Genomic DNA, 15,708 nt, shown 5'->3' with positions numbered 1-15,708 from the left:
GTGCTGAGGCCTGCCCATGTGGAATGAAGCAGAGAACAAGAGCACAATCCTAACTGCCACTGAGACCAACTCATTTTATTGTGCTGGAGCCTGGCTTCAAACTGCCCAGCAGAACAAAACACAAACCAGTATAAATAGGCCCCAGAGCCTCCCTGTGCTGGCTCCAGCCCACGGGAGGGAAGGGTCTGGAAGAAGGAATGCTCCTGGGGAGGGGTCCCCAAGGAGGGAAGGGTCTGGAGGAGGGAAGGGTCTGGAGGAGGGAATGCTCCTGGGGAGGGAAGGCTCCCGAGGGAATGCCCAGGCCAGTGAGGCAGCGCCAGGCAGGGCAGGGCAGCTCCAGGGCTGTGGCTGCCAGTGCCAGGAGCTGCCCGTGACTGCCAGGAGCTGCCTGTGACTGCCCCCAGCCCGGGGCAGGGGAAGGAGCAGCTGCCAATCCCAGTGGGTTTCCAGGAGCTCTCAGTGGCTGTGGGGCTGCCAGCCCTGGCCAGGGCAGGAGCAGCTGCTGTTCCCCAGGTTTCCAGGGGCTCTCAGTGGCTGTGGGGCTGCCAGCCCGGGGCAGGAGCAGCTGCTGTTCCCCCAGTGGGTTTCCAGGGGCTCTCAGCGGCTGTGGGGCTGGCAGCCCTGGCCAGAGAAGGAGCAGCTGCTGTTCCCAAGGTTTCCAGGGGCTCTCAGTGGCTGTGGGGCTGGCAGCCCGGGGCAGGAGCAGCTGCTGTTCCCCCAGTGGGTTTCCAGGAGCTCTCAGTGGCTGTGGGGCTGGCAGCCCGGGGCAGGAGCAGCTCCTGTTCCCCCAGTGGGTTTCCAGGAGCTCTCAGTGGCTGTGGGGCTGCCAGCCCTGGCCAGGGCAGGAGCAGCTGCTGTTCCCCCAGGGGCTCTCAGTGGTTGTGGGGCCGGGCGCGGGCCCGGCCGCGGGCCCCGGCAGCCCCGGCAGGCTCCACGCTGGAGCGCGGGTTGCGGATGGTCTCGTCCACGGACACGATGAGGCACGCGGCCTCCGAGGCGGCCGTCAGCGCGTTGATGCGCACCACGGCCGGCTCCCACACGCACGCCTGGAAATTGTCAGCAATGTCCTCGTTGGTCACGTCCACGCCGTACCACATCCCGCCCTGGGGACAGACAGAGGGACAGGGATCAGTGCCACAGCCTGCTCTGGGGACAGAGGGACAGGCTCAGTGCCAGATTCCACTCTGAGAGGCAGCCATCAGTGCCACAGCCTGCTGAGGGCCAGAGGGACACAGGGATCAGTGCCACATCCTGCCCTGAGGGACAGAGGGACAGATCAGTGCCACAGCCTGCTGAGGGACAGGGATCAGTGCCATATCCTGCCCTGAGGGACAGAGGGACACAGGGATCAGTGTGCCATCCAACTCTGAGGGGACAGAGGGGACAGGGATTGGTCACGGGGCTGGGTGGGACTTGGGGAAAGCCTGGGAGGGAAGGCCAGGCAAAGGTGAAGGGAGAGGCTGGAGCCTCCCGCACATTCTGCTGTGAAGGAAAACACAAAAACTCCAAGCTGAGCAGCCTTTGCTTTCAGCCACCAGTGCCAGCAGTGCCTCATGAAGAGGAGGCCCCTGCCAGTTTAGGATCACAGAGGCTGGAAAAGCCCCCCCAGTCCATCCAGTCCAAGCTGTGCCCCATCCCCACCTTGCCACCAGCCCAGAGCCCTGAGTGCCACCTCCAGGGCTTCCCTGGACACCTCCAGGGAAGGGCAGCCCAACCCTCCCTGGGCAGCCCTGCCATGAAGCTGCAGGAGCCTCCCAGGCCTGGCTCCCCTCTGCTGCTGCCTCTCTGCCTGGCCGTGCACCCTCATTTTGGGGCACACCCCGAGCCCCACCATCGGCAGCAGGGTCAAACTGCTGGGAGTGGCAGAACCCAAGGGGCAACCTCCAAGCCCTGGCACTGGGATCTCCACAAGACCAGCACTCAGGACCTTCAGCCTGCAGCTCCTGTGTAAAATGCTCAGCTCAGCCAGCTCCTGCACTCTTCTTCCTTTAATGTTTAACACAGCAGCTCCTTCCTGACAAATGATGAGTTTTTAAGGAGCAAATCAGAACTCCCAGCTCAGGAAGTCACCTGACAGCTGGGATCAAAGGGAAATCAGCTCCTTTCCATTTATAGCCACCTGTGCCAGGCCCACACATGATGTGAAACAAACACAGTGCTTAATCAAAGGGGACACGGCTCCAAAACAGGCTCAGCTGAGCTACACCAGCTCTGACAGGCTCCAGGAGGGAACTGGGGACAAAGGAACCACACAGACACTGCCTCTGGGATGCCCGGGTGTCTGGGGTTCAAAGATGCAGCTGAGGGTGTGTATTCTATTGCCACCTGTCAGAGCTGGGACAGGTATCTGCTGTTCATTGGGCAGTTTCTTTTATCTCTTCCACAATCAATCCTCCCTCCGGGAAATATCTGCTGTTAATGGGCCATTAATTATCAATTATCTTCTGTAAATGGGCCAGTGAGTGTCCCTGCAGGGCTGATCCAATCCCATCATCCCATGGGGAGATGCTCCGCCCAGGGGAGGAGCCAAGCATTCCTACCTGGATCCAATCTGAGGTTTGGGACAGCACAGCAGCCTTTGCCCCCTGCATTGCCAGAGGAGCAGCTTCTGCTGCCCTGCATGGCCAGAGGGAGCCCAGGCCCATCTCCAGCAGCCCTGGAGCTGCAGAGGAAAACTCCCCCCTTGTGCAGGATCCCTGCTCCAGCAGAGCCACAGCTGGCACTGCAGGAGGGCTGAGCCCCCGTGGGATGGGGCTGTGCCACCCCCTGACACACAGGGGACAGGGCATGCTCTGACCCTGGCAGGGGTTTGTTTGTACCACTGCATTTGTATTTTTAATTTTCCTAGCAATGAACTGTTATTCCTACTCCCATACCTTTGCCTGAGAGCCCCTTAATTTCAAAGCTACAATAATTCAGAGGGAGGGGGTTTGCAATTTCCATTTCAGGGAGGCCCCTGCCTTCCCCAGCAGCCCGGGCCGTACCTGGGCGTGCTTGGCACGCAGCTTGTTGAGGATGTTGGTGGCGTCGAAGCCGGCGTTGTCACACAGCTGCCGGGGGATGATCTCCAGGGCCTTGGCGTAGGCGCCGATCAGCAGCTGCTGCTTGCCCGGGATGGTGCGCGAGTAATCCCGCAGGAACTTGGAGAGCTCCATCTCGATGGCGCCGCCGCCCGCCACCACCGAGTCGTTCTGCAGGGAGGGACGGCACAGCACAGGGGCTGTCAGCTGCTGCAGCCCTGCAGGCTCCCGGCAATGCACAGCCCTGCAGGCTCCCAGCAATGCACAGCCCTGCAGGCACAGCAATGCACAGCCCATGGCAATGCACAGCCCTGCAGGCACAGCAATGCACAGGCCATGGCAATGCACAGCCCTGCAGGTACAGCAATGCACAGGCCATGGCAATGCACAGCCCTGCAGGCACAGCAATGCACAGGCCATGGCAATGCACAGCCCTGCAGGTACAGCAATCCACAGCCCTGCAGGCTCCCAGCAATGCACAGCCCTGCAGGCACAGCAATGCACAGCCCTGCAGGCTCCCAGCAATGCACAGCCCTGCAGGCACAGCAATGCACAGCCCATGGCAATGCACAGCCCTGCAGGTACAGCAATCCACAGCCCTGCAGGCTCCCAGCAATGCACAGCCCTGCAGGCACAGCAATGCACAGCCCATGGCAATGCACGGCCCTGCAGGCTCCCAGCAATGCACAGCCCATGGCAATGCACAGCCCTGCAGACACAGCAATGCACAGCCCATGACAATGCACAGCCCATGGCATTGCACAGCCCATGGCAATGCACAGCCCTGCAGACACAGCAATGCACAGCCCATGGCAATGCACAGCCCATGGCAATGCACAGCCCTGCAGACACAGCAATGCACAGCCCTGGTGCTGCTGTCCCTGGGACTGTCTGCCAGCAGCAGCAGGGACACACCAAGAACCTCCAGTGGCAGCTCCAGCAGCTCAGCCCAGCTGTGCACAGGACAAAGGGGGGTTTGGGGACACTACACCCAAAGGGAGGGATGGCAGCTCACTCCCAACTCGGGCTAGGGAAACTTCCTCACTCTCATGAAGTGTCCAAAACTAAAGCTATTGGCAGCAGCACCTTGCGGCTCAGTTCTGCTGCTTTTCCAGGAGACAGATCAGGATGTTCTTTCTAGAAGCAACAGCTCCAAAACTCCTGACATGCTTCTCCCCAGCCCCTCAGGACATGCAGCCTCAGAGCTTTTAACCACAAGCCCTTCCTACAGCAACACGTTTTTGTGTAACCCAGAGCTTGGAAGGATCAAACACACATCCACAGAGGCCTTGGATTTCTCCTGGTGCCCCCAGCCTGCCCTCAGAGCCACGGGACTGTCACGCCCCCAGACTGGGCACCAAGAGAGGCTCTATGGGCATGGACACACATGTGCCATCAATCTGCTGTTCCATCTCCTGAAGCTCCACGCAGCACAGAGCAGTTCCCTTTAGGGTGGAGGATGGAGCCAGCACGAGGCACAGCTGCACAGAAGTGCAGGCAGAACCCAGGCGTGCCTGGAGAGCAGCTGCAAACACCGCCAGAGCCACCTGAGCCGGCCAAGGAACTGCACTCCACGGGATGTGCTCACTGTGCAGAGCCCTGAGCCAAGCCCTGGTGTGTGTGTGTGTGTGGGAGGTGTGCAGCAGCTCTGGCTGTGCAGGGCAGTGCCAGGCTCACCTTGATGGCCCTCCTGACGATCATGATGGCGTCGTGCAGGGAGCGCTCGGTCTCCTCCATGAACTGCTCGGCGCCCCCGCGCAGGATGATGGTGCACGTCTTGGCCTTGGGGCAGCCCGTGAACAAGTTGTACCTGCCACAGGAGGGTTGGGCATGGAGAAGCTGCTGCTGGACAGGCAGGGTGGGACAGAGCCAGCCCTGCAGCCCCGTCCCTCTCACAGCCCCAAGGGGCCAAGGAGGACAGGCCCAGGGAACACAGAAGTGACGTTCCAGACAATCCAGGACCATCCGTTCTCTCCTCCCTGCTGCCAGGGACTCACACTGAACTGGGGCTCCCAGTCTGCACTTGGCAGGAGCACAGAGGGCAGCAGCCAGCCCCAAACAGGACTGGAAGGGCCCCAGTGTACCATTCCCAGCTTCTCCTGCACTGACAGGGAAGGGTCAAGCTGGAACGTCACAGAAGTGCCACAAGCAACCCCAAAATGTGGTGGTTTTCCATTACAAATGCAACAGTCCCACTGTGCTTTTTACAAGGCACTGCAGAATAAACGTGTGTTTTTCAAAGCTTTTACAAGAGGTAGGATCTCAATGAAATCTTGCTCCTGGCCCCTCCCCCAGCCTCAAAAAGCAGCTTCTGGCTACAGTAAAATATACATTTTATAACAACCTTGTTTTCATCTCAACAGCTTGAGAGACGTTGACCCTGCCAATGCTTTTACCCCGACTTTTGCACCTGCTATGAGAGGGCTTGCAAAGCACCACAGGTTTGCAGCTGGTGTTTTTACCTCTCTCCCCCAATCTGGGTCTCTTCAAAGAGCTCACAGCGGCCCAGCACATCATCTGACAGGGCATTGACACTGGTCTGGATGGATCCCCCACAGGCCTGCAGGGAATGGGGACAAACACAGCATTACCACTGCTGACAACCCACACCAACCTCCCAGCAGGCTCCCTCTCCAGGGACAGCCCAGATGTTGAGCTGCTGCAAACCCATCCTGCAGATTCAGGAAAACCCTTCTCCCTCCCTCCCCTCTCATGGACACAGGCCAACCCTCAACAGCAAAATAAATTTATGCAGCTTCAAGGTGCTGACTCACAGGCTCCAGAGTCCAGGAGATACACAAAGAAAGCTCAGGAAAAAACCCACTCGTGATGGAACAGGGAAGAACTCAGGAAAATGAATCTCTAGTGATGCACTGATCAGACAGATCTTTGTAATTAACACCAGGCTGTCGGGGTGTGAGCGCTCACCCCACGAGGAACAGCCTTGTCCTTTCAAACCCCCGTGAGGAGCAGCGAGAGCAGTTTGGGAATGCCCAGCCTGGGGTGCCAGAACTTTCCAAAGGCTTTCCTCAGGCCAGGGGAGCTCACCATCATGGTCCTCTTGAGATCCTCCTCGGGGACACGGCCGGCACAGAACATGTCCCTGTCTGCAAAGTACTGCGTGGCCACGTCCCCAATGGGCAGCTTGGACAGCACCACCTTGGCTCCTGACTTGTGGATCTTGTCCAGTTTGTCGTACAGGATGTTCCACTCTGCATCCACAATGGCCTGGTAGTCCTGGAGGAGGACAGGGGACAGGTGTTCCTGTGCCAGGGGATGCCCCACGTGCAGCCCTGGCACAGAGTCACGAGGTCCCTGCCCCATGGCACTGCCCAAGGGCTGCTGCAACCCCAGGAGCTCCTGCAGCTCTCCAGGCACTGCTGCATCAGCTGGCCCTGCCAGGCCCAAGGCAATGACCCCAGAGCTGGTGGCTCAGCACAGCTGGGGCACAGGGACAGCTCACCAACGTGTCCTGACCCTGCTGGACCCCCATTCCACAGGGCAGCACAGCCCACCAGGTGATTCCAAAGGTGAAGGGTGAGCAGGAGGCAAACTCATTTATCATGGAATGGTTTGAGTGGGAAGGGACCTTTTAAAGGTCACCCAGTGCCACCACCTGCCATGGGCATGGACACCTCCCACTATCCCAGGTGGATCCAAGCCCCAGTGTCCAACCTGGCCCTTGGGCACTGCCAGGGATCCAGGGGCAGCCCCAGCTGCTCTGGGAATTCCAGCCCAGGCAGGAATTCCTTGCCAAGATCCCAACCCAATCTCCCCTTTCCCAGTGGGAGCCATTCCCTGGCTCCTGTCCCTGCAGGCCTTGTCCCCAGCCCCTCTCCAGCTCTCCTGGAGCCCCTGCAGGCACTCTGAGGATTCCCTGGATTTTCCCTTCTCCAGGGGAGCATTCCCAGCTCTGCCAGCCTGGCTCCAGCCCTCCCATCTCATGCCTCCCCAGGGGATGAGCAGCCCCAGGTGAGAGGAGGAGGAAGCAGGCCAGGGGAGCTCTCACCTCCACAGTGTTGACTCTGACCTCGGCGTTGTCCTTCTCAGCCTTGAGCTCCAGCTCCACGTTGAGCAGGGCGATTTTGGGGGACTGGTACTTCTTGGGCTGCATCTCAAACCCAGCATAGGAGAAGGTTTTCTTAAAGGCAACTCCAGCCACCAGCTGTGAGTCCTGGAACACAGGGATTTGCCTCAGGCTCAGCTCCCAAGGCTTCCTGCACAGGGTTAATAACAACTCCCACAGGACACCCCCTGCTTCCAGAGGCCTCATTTACAAAGCCTTCCCTGCACTGTCTCCTTTGATTAACCCACTTTTAGAGGAAATAAGCAGCAAGCATTTCTTTCAGCTCACAAAAGCAGATTCCTCTCTACCTCTCCAAACTCCACAGCCAAAAACTCCTCAAACAACTTGAAGATCAAGGAATGGAGCCATCAGTTCTCTCCCTGAACTCTTTCCCATTCCTCCCCTTTGAACTTTTGGATATTTCTCATCCACAGCCCCACTGGGGGCTGGTTTTTGCTCTGGTTTGTCTTACCAAGCTCCATCACCACCTCCTGGATTTTCTGCAGCAGGACAGCCCTGTCCAATACCATTCCCTGGCATGAGCTCCTCAATTTCTGGGTGAAGAAATCAGGATCTGAATCTCCCTCTCCACAGGGGCTGCCCCACAGCCAGGATCAATCCCTACCACATATCCAGGTGCAGTTCCAGACACAACAGGTTCTCCAGCACTGAGGCATAAACCACACATCCCAGTGGTTTATGGTTCAGCATGAAGCTGAACTAAATCAGCATCGTGAGATTTGCCTTGCATTTTTCTCAACCCAGTAATCCTACACACAACCAGGACTTTTGGATCCAGAAGGAACAAAGACTTCCCACAAAAAAAAAAATTAATTATTTGTGGAGAGATAAATGGAATTTTATCAGTACCAACTTTTGCTGCAGTGAAGAGTGTATTTAGCTCAAAAACCAGAAACTCTACCTATGGAAAAGAAATCCTGCTGAGCCTCCTCCTCACACCAACAGCTCTGTTCCACTTTGGGAATTCCCCAACAAGCAATGACAAGCCAGGCTGCACTTCTGCTGGAGCCAAGGCCCCACCAGAGCTGGATCCCTGTGTCCCAGCCCTTCAGGAAGGCTCCAGCACTTACTTCTAGAGCTCCTCCTTGCACCTTCTTTATCCCGATCATCTTGAGCTGCAGCAAGTCATCCAACATCATCACAGCATCTACAACCATCTTGGAGAAAAACTCCTTGCTCTGGGAGATGAGCTTGGAGCTCAGGGCTGTGGCTGCACACTTTTCCAGGAGACTCCTCTGCTCACTGCAGGAAGGGAAGGAAAGGAAAAACAAAGGTTTGGTCACCTGCCAGACCTTTTCACGAGCCCCAAACACCGTATGAGGCTTTGTTAATCACAGCTTTGGCTGGAAAATACCTTTAAGATCATTCAGTCCAGCACTGCCAAGGCCACCACTGCCCCATGTCCCCACGAGCCACAGCCACAGGGCTGTGAAACCCCCCAGGGATGGGGACACCAGCCCTGCCCTTTCCATGAGGAATGTCCCCAGTGCCCACCCTGAGCTCCCCTGAGGCCGTTCCCTCTGCTCCTGTCCCTGTTCCCTGGGATAAGATCCCAAATCCCCCCGGCTGTGCCCTCCTGGCAGGAGCTGTGCAGAGCCACAAGGGCCCCCTGAGCCTCCTTTGCTCCAGGCTGAGCCCCTGCCCAGCTCCCTCAGGGATTCTGCAGCCCCTGCCCAGCTCCCTCAGGGATTCTGCAGCCCCTGCCCAGCTCCCTCAGGGATTCTGCAGCCCCTGCCCGGCTCCCTCAGGGATTCTGCAGCCCCTGCCTGGCTCCCTCAGGGATTCTGCAGCCCCTGCCCAGCTCCCTCAGGGATTCTGCAGCCCCTGCCCGGCTCCCTCAGGGATTCTGCAGCCCCTGCCCAGCTCCGTCCCTGCCCTGGCCACGCTCCAGCCCCTCAGGCTCTGTCTTGTCATGAGAGGCACAAAATCCTCTGTGACAGAGGCAAAGATCAGCTCCCTCCTGTCCATGGGGAGAACAAGGCACAAATCCCAGACTGACAAGTCCCAGAGCTCGAGCACCAGCCCAGCACTGACAAAGCTGACTGACTTTCATGCACCTAAAATCAGAAAACAGCAGGTGCTTTCCTTCATCACAAGGCAGGAAGATGTTCCTGAAAGCCTCTAAAGGCAGGGTTCACATTCCCTGAAGTACTAACTCAGGTAATACATGTGCAGCAGTGGGTGACACAGAGACAGCAGGGAGATGTGGATCCAGCTGCCAGGCTCTGTCCCCCATGGGAGCCACTCTATTTCCCATCACAGGACCACATTTGGGTTGTTTTTTTTTTTCCAGAATTTTTTAAGAATTTGGTTTGGACAACCCATTTTGGTTTATTCAAGATGTTTATGAAGTTGAAATATTTCTAATTAACTGCAGGTATCAGTAAGGTCAAGTGGACAAGAGCTTAAAATCCAGGGAGAAAAGGAAGTCCAGTATTCTCAGCTCAGCTGAAGGGATCACTGCTCTGAGCTATCTACCCTGCTGTGTGACAGTGAAAGGGGATCTCATCCTCAGGGAATGCTGAGACTGAACACTACCCCTGACTGCAGCAAGAGCTCCAAGACTCCACTGCTGCAAAAAAGAAATCAGGCCACTTATTCTGGTGCCCAGCTTCTTCCATGAGCACTGGGAGACACTGCCCTACATCATCCCTGGAGCCGAGTGGGAGCACAGCACTGCCCCTGCAGGAGCAGGAAATTCCAGGGAATCTGGGAATAACTCCAGTGTGGGGCTGCAGCTCCAGGTCCCAGGAAATGTCAGCCAGAGGCACAGATCCAGGAGCACCCTCACAGCTGGAGCCCAGAACACAACCAGGTCACCTCTGAGGCAAACTTACTCTTTATCTTCCTTCTTCACAGAGACAGCGATGTCTTTGATCTTGTTCACAGCCTGGCAAAAAGGCAACAGCTGGATTAATGATTTATGCTCCAACCTCTCTCTTTGTGTTTTATCTTTTGTTCTCTGCACCAACGTCACTGAAGCTCCAAGTGTTTAATTATTCCACCCCTGCCAGTGCAGTAATTCCACGGAATACACCAATATCTGGGGAGTGGGAGGAGGCTCAGAGCTGCTCTGCTGCTTCTGCTTGCAGCAGAGACCCTGGGAATCAAACAGCTATTGAGGAGTGAACCTCCAAAAATCAACTTCATGGGACCAACAGCCTCCAGGAGACACATGGGTTACTAAGAAGCAGCAGAGAACAGGAGGAGCAGGAGAATGGGAAATGAGTTTTTACTTTTATTCCTTGGGAGAAAACCCAAAAGAAGTGAGGGCACTGCAGAGGCACAGACTGCTACCAGCAGGCCTGGCACAGAGAGGCAGTGCTGCTGGCAGGGGCAGCAGGAGATGGCTGCTGGCACTCCCCAGGCCCATTCCCAGCAGGCTGGCCCTGGCAGGGTGTCCCTGTCCCTGGGCAGGCCCAGCTGTCCCCAGGAAGCCGTGTCCCTGTGCCTCACCAGCTGCGTGGCCGTGCGGAAGGCGCGGATGATGATCTGGGGATGGAGCCCCTCCTCCACGTAGGGCTTCACCTGCTTCAGGAACTCAGCTGCCAGCAGGGTCACAGACGTGGTGCCATCACCCACCTGCAGGGACAGGGACACTGTGTCACCCCCACACTGTGTCACCCCCACGCTGTGCCACCCCCATGCTGTGTCACCCCCTGAGAGCAGCTGCAAAACCACTCCAGAGCTTCCAGGGAAACCAGAGCTCAGGATTTTCTCTGCTTACAGATTTGTGGCTGAATTCCTCAGTGATTCAGAGTGGTCTGGGTGGGAAGGTGTAGCCATGATATTTTCTGAAAAATCCTTTCCTTAGGATTTTTCCTCCTGAGAAGCTGAGAGGCCTCAGGAATAAAATGTAACCAATGGTTATCTGCTGCTGTGGAATGCAACAGGTGCATCTGGGATTGGGCTCATAGAATTGTTTCTAATTAATGGCCAATCACAGTCAGCTGGCTCAGACTCTCTGTCAGAGACACAAACCTTTGTTATCATTCTTTCCTATTCTATTCTTAGCCAGCCTTCCGATGAAATCCTTTCTTCTATTCTTTCAGTACAGTTTTAATGTAATATATATCATAAAATAATAAATCAGCCTTCTGAAACATGGAGTCAGATCCTCGTCTCTTCCCTCATCCTCAGACCTGTCACAGACATCTTTGTGAGAAGCTGCAGTTTCAGCAACCAAAAGTAAACAATGGTTATCAGCTGCTGTAGAATGTAACAGATAGACCCATGATTGGTCTCCTGTGGATGTTTGGATTTCCTGACCACTCATGGCAGAGCTGGCTCTTGCTCTCTGTCTGAGACACAGATCTTTGTTATTCATTCTTGTCTATTCTTAGCTTAGCTAGCTTCTGAAGAAACCTTTTCCTTTCTATTTCTTTTTAGTATAGTCTTAATGTAACATATATCATAAAATAATAAATCAAGCCTTCTGATCATGGAGTCAACATTCTCGTCTCTTCTTCATCCTGAAAACCCTTGTGACCATGGTCACACAGACCCCTGTGAACAGGGTCACGGGAAGGGACCTCAAAGCCCATCCAGTGCCACTCTCTGCCATGGGCAGGGACACCTTTCATCATCCCAGACTGCTCCCAGCCCCAGTGTCCAACCTGGCCTTGGGCACTGCCAGGGATCCAGGGGCAGCCCCAGCTGCTCTGGGAATTCCAGCCCAGGCAGGAATTCCTTGCCAAGATCCCAGCCCAAACTCCCCTTTCCCAGTGGGAGCCATTCCCTGGCTCCTGTCCCTGCAGGCCTTGTCCCCAGCCCCTCTCCAGCTCTCCTGGAGCCCCTGCAGGGGCTCTGAGGATTCCCTGGAGTTTTCCCTTCTCCAGGGGAGCATTCCCAGCTCTGCCAGCCTGGCTCCAGAGCAGGCAGAACAAGCCCCAGCACTCCCAGAGCAATTCCCAGAGCTAACACTGAGCCAGGGCAGCAGTGGCACTCAGGCTGCTCCCTGTTCACCCCCAGGCAGAGCCAGGCTCCCCTCCCACCTCGGCATCCTGGGACTTGGCGATGTCCACCAAGGTCTTGGCGGCCGGGTGCACCACGTCCAGCAGCTTCAGGATGGTGGCCCCGTCGTTGGAGATGGTGGCTTTGCCTGGGGGTCATGGAGAAAAGGAAGTTAAAGGCAGCTTTACACCAGCAGGGGCAAGCCCTGTCTCTGGGGGCTCTCAGGAGATCCCAGCAGGTTCCTCTGCTCCACCTGAACCGAGTCCTGTCAGCCCATTCGTGGAGCAGGTTCAGTGAAGTCAGCCTGAGCACAGAACAACTTCCCACACCAACAAAGGTTTGGAATTCATTTCCCTCTTCTCAAAGGCTTTCCCAGACAGATAAAACCATATTCTAGTCTGAGACTCTCATGAACAAAGAGCCTAGAAATCATATTACTTATCACAGGAGAAATTTAAATCCAATTATCCCTTTGAACAAGGATTTATTACCATTCCTATCTGTAAAAACTTTTTAAAAGCAATGCTAAGCCTTTTCACTCCACCCTTCAGCAACAAAAATAATAAATAATGAGTTTGGTGACTGGTGACTTCATACAAGGCTTTTCAGAGTGATGGCAAAGCTCATCTCTTCAATCACACTCCAAAAAAAAAGATTAAAAATCATCCCAGGAACATCCACTGACCTCACACTCAGCCACAACTGCTGAGTAACTCCACAGGTACCATGAGCCTCATTTAAAAATAGAGATGACCAAAAATACCTGAAGAGAGGTTCAAGCCTCTCTGCTTCTCCTGTCTGGCACAGACTTACACTGAATCCAAGTGATGCCTCAGGTTTAGCTTTTCTATTTTTCAAATTCTGTGCTGCTTTAGTGTGTGGGTCTGGGCTTCACATTATGGGATGGTGAGCTCTGTGCACAGAGCAGGGAGACAAAACAATTCCTGCTCTAGCTGGGCACCAAGGACAAACGACCCAAATCTCAGGCCCAAAAGTATAAACATGGGTTGAAGAGAGAAAAACAAGCAGGGTGGGACTGCAGGAGCTAAAGCTGGAATGGGACAATGAACTGCAAGATGCAAATGGAGCAGAACTGATCCAAGGGAGAGACCCCGTGAGCAGTTGTGCATTTTGGGACCATTTTGGTCCATCTTGGGTTCATTTTGGGACCATTTTGGTCCATCTTGGGTTCATCTTGGGACCATTTTGGTTCACCTTGGGTGCAGCCCTGGCTGGGCTCTTGTGCTGCCCAAGGTGGATCCATTTAGGTCCTTTAATAAATCCCTGCTTTATTCTCTAACTCTGCCTGGTCTCTGTCCTAGGGCAGCCTTCCCAAGGCACCACATCCCCCCTGACTCTGCATCTCCCCAGGGGAGCCATCAGGGAATCCTCAGGCTGGACTGGCAATCCTCCTGCCTCCTACAGGGGACACCAAGAGTGACAGTCTCACTCTGCTGCGAGAGCAGAGCCTGGCAGGGGCTGTGGCTGCTGGGGCTGCCCCAGATGGCCCAGCCAGGCTCAGTGCTGCCTCAGATGGGTTTGGTTGCCCCAGATGGCCCAGCCAGGCTCAGTGCTGCCCCAGCTGGGTTTGGTTGCCCCAGATGCCCCAGCCAGGCTCAGTGCTGCCCCAGATGGCCCAGCTGGGTTTGGTTGCCCCAGATGCCCCAGCCGGGCTCAGTGCTCCCCTGATGGCCCAGCCAGGCTCAGTGCTGCCCCAGCTGGGTTTGGTTGCCCCAGATGCCCCAGCCAGGCTCAGTGCTGCCCCAGCTGTGTTTGGCTGCCCCAGCTGGCCCAGCCAGGCTCAGTGCTGCCCAGCAATCAGAGCATACCCACCCCGGTCATCCACGATGAGCTTGTCCATGCCGCGCGGGCCCAGCGTGGTGCGCACGGCCTCGGCGATCACCTGGCAGGCGTTGATGTTGCTGACCAGCTGCGGGATGCCCTGCGAGGTGTCCGTGCCCTCCTTCAGCAGGATAACCGGTGTTGGCTGCAGGGGGAGCACAGCACAGCTGTCAGCCCCACCCCAAGGACCCGCAGAGAGCTCCTGACAGCCCACAGGGCACCCGTGTGCAGGAACAAGGCCAAAAATACAGACCCGGTGTAATTCCTCTGCCCCACACCACCCTGCTGCTTGCCACTGCTCCCACAGCACTGGCAATTCACACAACTGCTCCACCACAGGCTCAGGGACACACAGGGACTGTCCCAAAAATAACGGGGGCTCTTTGGGGCAGAACCCCTGAGGTCCTGATCTGATGCTGGCCTGGAGGAGACAGAGTGTGCAGAAACTACAGAGACACTGAGGAACCAAACAAGTCTGGGTGGTGGAAGCACCAGAGCAGCTGTGGCTGCCCCTGGATCCCTGGCAGTGCCCAAGGCCAGGCTGGACATTGATACTTGGAGCAGCCTGAACAGTGGGAGGGGTCTCTGCCATGGCAGGGGTGGCACTGGATGGGATTTAAGGTCCCTTCCAACCCAAACAATCCCATGAATGCTGCAACCATCTCACAGGCAGAGCTCAGGCAAAGCCCAAACACTGCCCAAATTTGGGATGCACTGGCTCAGAACAGCTGCCAGCAGGCACAGAGCAGAACTGAACTGTGCTTGGTGCACTGAGGGGCCACAGGCACAAGAAAGGGAGCCACTGCAGGGGGTTCGGTGATGGGCACAAAGAACATCCTTGGCCTCTGGAGCATCCCTCCTATGAGGAGCTGGGCCTGCTTAGGCTGCAGAAGGGAAGGCTAAGAGGGATCCCACCAATCCATACACATCTCTCCGAGGCGGTGCCAAGAGGTTGGTGCCAGACTTTCTGCTGATGCCCAGTAACAGGATGTAAAATTAAGTACAAGAAGTGAGGTGAACCTCAACACGAGGAAGAACTTCTTGCCATGGAGGGTGACAGAGCCCTGGGACAGCTGCACAGGGAGGGCCTGGAGTGTCCCCCCCAGAGACATCCCAAACCCACCTGGGCACGCCCCTGTGTCACCTGCTCCAGGTGACCCTGCTGGGCAGGGGTTAGAGCTGAGTGATCTCCAGCCCTGACTATCCTGTGATCCCTGAAACCCAGAAAGATTCTGTGGGATAAACCGCACAGCTTTCCTCCACACCCAGCAGAGCAGGAATTCCAAGGGAAAAGGACCCGTTTGTCCCCGGGGGAACCAGGCTGGACACACCTCCCGCATCACCGCGGGGCTGGAGCCGGCGCGGGCGCGGGGCTGCGGGGACCAGGACCGGGCCGGGGGGAGGCTCTGGAGCGGGATGGAGCTCGGGGCTGCCCGCTCCCGTCCCCTGCAGCCAGCGCAGCCCGGCTCCGGCTCCGGCTCCGGCTCCAGCGGGCGCGGCACTGCCCGGGTACCGCCAGGCCTGCGCGCCGGGGCGGCTCCATCCGCGCGGCCCGGCCCGCAGCGACCCCGCCACAGCCGCTCCCTGGGGCCCGGCGGGAGCCCCCCGGCCCGGGCAGGGCGGCGGGACGCGGGGACAGCGGCGGATGGCGGCGGATGGCGCGGGTCACTCACCATCATCGCGGCGGCTGCTCGCTCCCGGCCCCCCACAATGCACCGCGCACGCCCAGAACCTTCCCGGGGGCGGGCCGGGAATGGGAGCACAATTTGGCAGAGAGGGAAGAGGCGCGCAGCGTGCCGAATTGCT

The 15,708-nt window shown here is 56.9% G+C and overlaps 1 protein-coding gene across 9 annotated transcripts; it reads right to left on the bottom strand.

Annotated features, from left to right (window-relative positions):
• Positions 1-54: 54 nt before the first annotated feature.
• Positions 55-15,707, bottom strand: CCT7 (chaperonin containing TCP1 subunit 7). Of its 9 annotated transcripts, none has more exons than XR_011684038.1 (14): positions 15,576-15,707; positions 13,894-14,047; positions 12,102-12,208; positions 10,564-10,689; positions 9,945-9,997; positions 8,178-8,349; positions 7,030-7,194; positions 6,069-6,257; positions 5,483-5,580; positions 4,698-4,830; positions 2,985-3,191; positions 867-1,103; positions 736-790; positions 55-583 (listed from the first exon to the last, which is right to left on the bottom strand). XR_011684038.1 is itself a non-coding variant. In XM_071455806.1 (13 exons), the coding sequence occupies exons 1-12, from the start codon at positions 15,579-15,581 to the stop codon at positions 873-875; spliced, it is 1,641 nt and encodes a 546-aa protein (XP_071311907.1). In that variant the 5' UTR covers positions 15,582-15,707; the 3' UTR covers positions 55-790; positions 867-872. The 9 variants fall into 9 exon arrangements, 2 of the variants coding, with proteins under 2 accessions (XP_071311907.1, XP_071311908.1); XR_011684037.1 differs by lacking the exon at positions 736-790 and adding an exon at positions 655-720; XR_011684040.1 differs by lacking the exon at positions 736-790 and adding an exon at positions 655-720 and having other exon boundaries at positions 55-442.
• Between the last annotated feature and the right edge of the window lies 1 nt (position 15,708).

The sequence above is a fragment of the Agelaius tricolor genome, unplaced genomic scaffold (genome assembly GCF_023055355.1).
Source record: "Agelaius tricolor isolate 1412-34295 unplaced genomic scaffold, bAgeTri1.0.p SCAF_54, whole genome shotgun sequence".
Classification (NCBI taxonomy): domain Eukaryota; kingdom Metazoa; phylum Chordata; class Aves; order Passeriformes; family Icteridae; genus Agelaius; species Agelaius tricolor.
The sequence above is the reverse complement of the archived record's forward strand: the minus strand, read 5'-3'. Positions and strand labels throughout refer to the sequence as shown.

What these genes read in the sequence shown, in the direction of transcription:
- CCT7 (XM_071455806.1), bottom strand. An exon ending in GTGAAGAAGGAAGATAAAGA is followed by an intron (nt 8,350 to 9,944) that starts GTAAGTTTGCCT and finishes CCCTTCCTGCAG; the next exon opens with TGAGCAGAGGAGTCTCCTGG. An exon ending in TGCAAGGAGGAGCTCTAGAA is followed by an intron (nt 7,195 to 8,177) that starts GTAAGTGCTGGA and finishes CCTGTGTTCCAG; the next exon opens with GACTCACAGCTGGTGGCTGG.